Here is a 4,451-nt window from a genome sequence, read left to right on the forward strand (position 1 = left end):
TTGTGAAAAGTTGTAAAAACATTGTGTGCTTGCTGGGGTGTCTCATTTCGCTCCCTATTTCATGAATCAGTTGATCCTGTTCATAAACACGTATTCGGTCACTGGCAAGCAGTTATGAAGAAACTGAGCTTTTTGAAACTCCGAGACAATTGAATTAGTTGCTTCGCAAAATGATTCACTGATTTAAAGTGCTCGAATCCCTGCACGCTTACGACACCTGCTGCTCAAAAAAAGTGTAAATGCAACGAGAACAACAAACACAAACATGTGTAATGACAACTTTTACAAACCAACTGCAAATGTTTTAATGAAAGTGGAAGTATAGCACATCATAGTGTTCTATTATTATTCTGTAGTACTAGCTTTGGTTGTTTTTGCCTTGTTAGGTGATTTAAGGCCATTATCACTCTGACTGACTCCCTTACTGAACCTAGGGAGCTGATTAATTTTTCTTTTTGTTAATTATTCTCATTTTAAACAGGACAAAGCGTCCAAACACAGAAAAACTCCTGGTGAAGCTGCTGAGATACATGTGACACACTATTATAAAGATGACGTATATTAAAGAGGAAAGTGAAGACACGAGGATTAAGGAAACATTCAGAGTCAAACATGAAGATACTGAGACACAAACAGAGATGGTGTTTATTAAAGATGAGAGTGAAGACATGAGGAATGAAGAAGCATTCAGAGTCAAACATGAAGATACTGAGACACAAACAGAGATGGTGTTTATTAAAGAACAACTTTTACAAACCAACTGCAAATGTTTTAATGAAAGTGGAAGTATAGCACATCATAGTGTTCTATTATTATTCTGTAGTACTAGCTTTGGTTGTTTTTGCCTTGTTAGGTGATTTAAGGCCATTATCACTCTGACTGACTCCCTTACTGAACCTAGGGAGCTGATTGAGACACACCCAGAGATTTAGTTTGGATTAATTTTTCTTTTTGTTAATTATTCTCATTTTAAACAGGACAAAGCGTCCAAACACAGAAAAACTCCTGGTGAAGCTGCTGAGATACATGTGACACACTATTATAAAGATGACGTATATTAAAGAGGAAAGTGAAGACACGAGGATTAAAGAAACATTCAGAGTCAAACATGAAGATACTGAGACACAAACAGAGATGGTGTTTATTAAAGATGAGAGTGAAGACATGAGGAATGAAGAAGCATTCAGAGTCAAACATGAAGATACTGAGGAAAAAACAGAGATGGTGTTTATTAAAGAAGAGAGTGAAGACACGAATGAAGAAACATTCAGAGTCAAACATGAAGATACTGAAGAACAAATAGAGATGGTGTTTATTAAAGAGGAAAGTGAAGACACGAGGAATGAAGCATTCAGAGTCAAACATGAAGATACTGAGGAACAAACAGGTTGGTTTTCATTCTCAAAGCTGAACTCACTCATTTGAACTTTATTAATCTCCAGCTCTACAGAAAATATTTACTCTTGTTAATACTTAACTTTTCAAAATTGAAAAAGGTATCTCTACTTAATACAAGAAAAAAGTTAAGTGAATAAAAATTTAAACATTTGGCTTTAAGTGAAAGGATTTATAAAACTCTTATATGCAAGAGCAACCAAAAAAAAGTAAGCTATGGAAGGTGATAAAGAATTGGAGTAATGTGCTCATCCGTTTATGTTAGAGTGGTCAGTTGGGCTGCAGAGTTTTTAACATATTGCAACTGTTTCATGATTTTAGATGAAAGGCCATAAAGAAGAGAGTTACCATAATCAAGGCGAGATGTGACAAAGGCATGTAAGACAGTTTCCATTCAGCTTTTTTCAGTTAGTCCTGCTGACTAAGAGAAGATCGTATATGAGAAATGTTATGAAAAATAGGTGGTGATAGTTAAGCACTGATGGCTCTCCTGAAGTAATCCTGAAGGCTACAAATAAAGCAAAGCGGCTTAAGTGGTTGCAAGAAAAGAGAACTGGACAGTGATTGACTGGAATAAAGTTCTGTGGTCAGATGAGTCCAAATTTGATATTTTTGGCTCTAACAAAAGCGCTTATGTCGAATGGAAAACTGGGGAGTTGATGTTACCAGACTGCCTCACACCCACAGTCAAACATGGAGTTACATTGAGTCAAACAATGGTTTAGGGTTGTTTTGGAGCAGATAAGGTTGGATGCTTATTCTGGGGGGTTCTCAGAAATTGTGGTCCGGGGGCACCTAGATCGAACCGAAATGCAAGTGTCCCAGGATGGATGTCCTTCGTAACCCTGGCATCCTGGCCAAATTTGCTCATTGGCCTCTGTCCATCATCATGTTCAATCATCACCATATCTACTGACTGGCTGCATCACTGCTCTCCACCAATAAGCTTGTGTGTGGTGGGAGTCCTAGCACACTATAGGCTGGGACACACTTGTCGTTGAGTGTCTGTCGGGCTAGTTTTTGCTGTGTGATCCACACAACAGCTCTAGTTGCATTCATGTCGGCAGCAGTTTGCTCAATTCAGCATGTTGAATCGGCGTCAGGGCCATCGGCAAGAGTGAGAACTCTGATTGGATGTTCAGTTTAGTGAATGAGTCCGTGCATGAGAATTAAAGCAAAAATTATGAAAGTGAGCAAGTAAGTCAAGACGGCACGAGCAGAAGGCTGTTCTAATGTTACGTTATCTTATGTGCGTATTCCAATACATTAATATTTTCATGTCAAAATGGTAAACAAGTGCTGCTTTTATGTTTCGTGTATGTCATATATCCTTGTTTCAGTAGATATAGATTATTGATACCTGTTGATATAGACAGTTAATTCCTTACACGCAGGCGTAGAACGCACATGCTAGATTGCAGTTGGCTGTAGTCTGGAGTGGTCAATCATGGAGTGGTCTGCCCAGTCACCCTAAATCCTATTGAACTGCTCTGGGATGAACTGAATCGCAAGATCAGAAAGAAATATCCAACTAGCTAAGAACAGCTTTGGCAAGTTTTACAAGAGACATGGGAAAGTATTTCAGCTGAATATTTGGAGTAACTAACTTACTGGATGCCAGGAGTGTGTAAAGATGTTATAGCTGCTAAGGGAGGATTTATCAAAGAAAATAAAGTTTAACTGTTAATTACTTTTTTGTACCAATATTTTTTAGAAAAAGTGTTCCAAGTTTAAGCAGTAAAGAATAAAAGCATGAAGTTATGTCAGAATTTAATATTCATCAGATCTACAGCCTTAAGGAAACATCAGTTTTTCAAACACACCTTTGTGAAAAAGGATACCTAATGTATCATCTAATAAGACTACGTTTGATGCTTCAGTTGATCTTTGATGAAGTTGGTTGATGACAAAGAACCAGTTTGAGGATTTTTGACAGGATTCACAGGATTTTTGATGAATGGAAAGATTTGGCCAGAACCTCGCACAAGCTTAAAGGGGGTCATATGATGCTGCTAAAAAGAACATTATTTGGTGTATTTGGTGTAATGAAATGTGTTTATGCGGTTTAAAGTAAAAAAACCACATTCTTTTTCACGTACTGTACATTGTTTCTCCTCTATGCCCCGCCTTTTTGAAATGTGTCGATTTTTACAAAGCTCATCGGTCTGAAAAAGCGAGGTGTGCTGTGATTGGCCGAATACCTCAAGCGTGAGACGGAAATGTTACGCCCCTCACCATACTGTGATGGCGTGTCCCGGCCGGAGCGAAGAGACAAAAACATTAAAACCCATTACAAACGCATTATGCAAATCTTCCCACATAGTGAGGTAGATATGTGGGGGCGTGTTAGAACGAGCCGTTTTAGGTAGGTGTGGCTGACTCTTAACTTTTTTAAAGAATATCTCTTTGGATTTGAGACTTTAGTCTTTGCAACTTTACAGATCTTCTTTATGCACCAAGAGCTTGTAACACTCCAAAGAGAAAGGAAAAATTGAAATCGCATCATATGACCCCTTTAAATTCAGATTCGATGGGTCTTAAATATTTTTGGTCTCATTACCAAATATCTTCAGTCTGACGGACCTAATGATTGTTTACAATCATTGGACAGACCCCCGCGGTAAGTTACTGCGTCATCAGAGAGAATTGCAGTAAGTTAGCAGAATACAGAATACAAGAATACAGAATGTCTCGAGACTTCAGAACAAATGAGCGTGACGGCACACATAAACTAAGAAGAAACACACTGAGGTAAAAATTCTAAATGTTTAGTTTATTCATAACATGATATAGTTAAATAACACCATGACAAGTGAGCTATTTTACTCAATATTCTCACGCAGCAAAAAAAACGTTAAAAACACCTACAGAGTGCACGCATTACGTGAAGTCTAGTGCGTGTGAGCATTTACAGTGCGCTCTTACACTGCATGATTCAGTCTATTAAAATACATTCAGAATGATCCCAAATTCAAGACATGGGGGCAGAAAATGTGTATATTTATACCAATTCATATAGTTAATCAAGTTCACACGGAAGAGTGCCTTTTTTCTCC

At 37.9% G+C, this 4,451-nt stretch overlaps 1 protein-coding gene across 1 annotated transcript in view; it reads left to right on the plus strand.

The window, feature by feature from the left end:
• The first annotated feature begins 1,266 nt into the window (after window positions 1-1,266).
• Window positions 1,267-4,451, plus strand: part of LOC107575721 (gastrula zinc finger protein XlCGF8.2DB-like) — a 5,480-nt gene continuing 2,295 nt past the window's right edge. The window contains exon 1 of the mRNA XM_016262066.1: window positions 1,267-1,387. Coding sequence (XP_016117552.1) covers window positions 1,306-1,387 — 82 coding nt within the window. The 5' untranslated portion in view covers window positions 1,267-1,305. The remainder of the gene's footprint in view (window positions 1,388-4,451) is intronic.

Source organism: Sinocyclocheilus grahami, unplaced genomic scaffold, assembly GCF_001515645.1.
Source record: "Sinocyclocheilus grahami isolate Dianchi unplaced genomic scaffold, SAMN03320097.WGS_v1.1 scaffold2837.1, whole genome shotgun sequence".
NCBI lineage: Eukaryota > Metazoa > Chordata > Actinopteri > Cypriniformes > Cyprinidae > Sinocyclocheilus > Sinocyclocheilus grahami.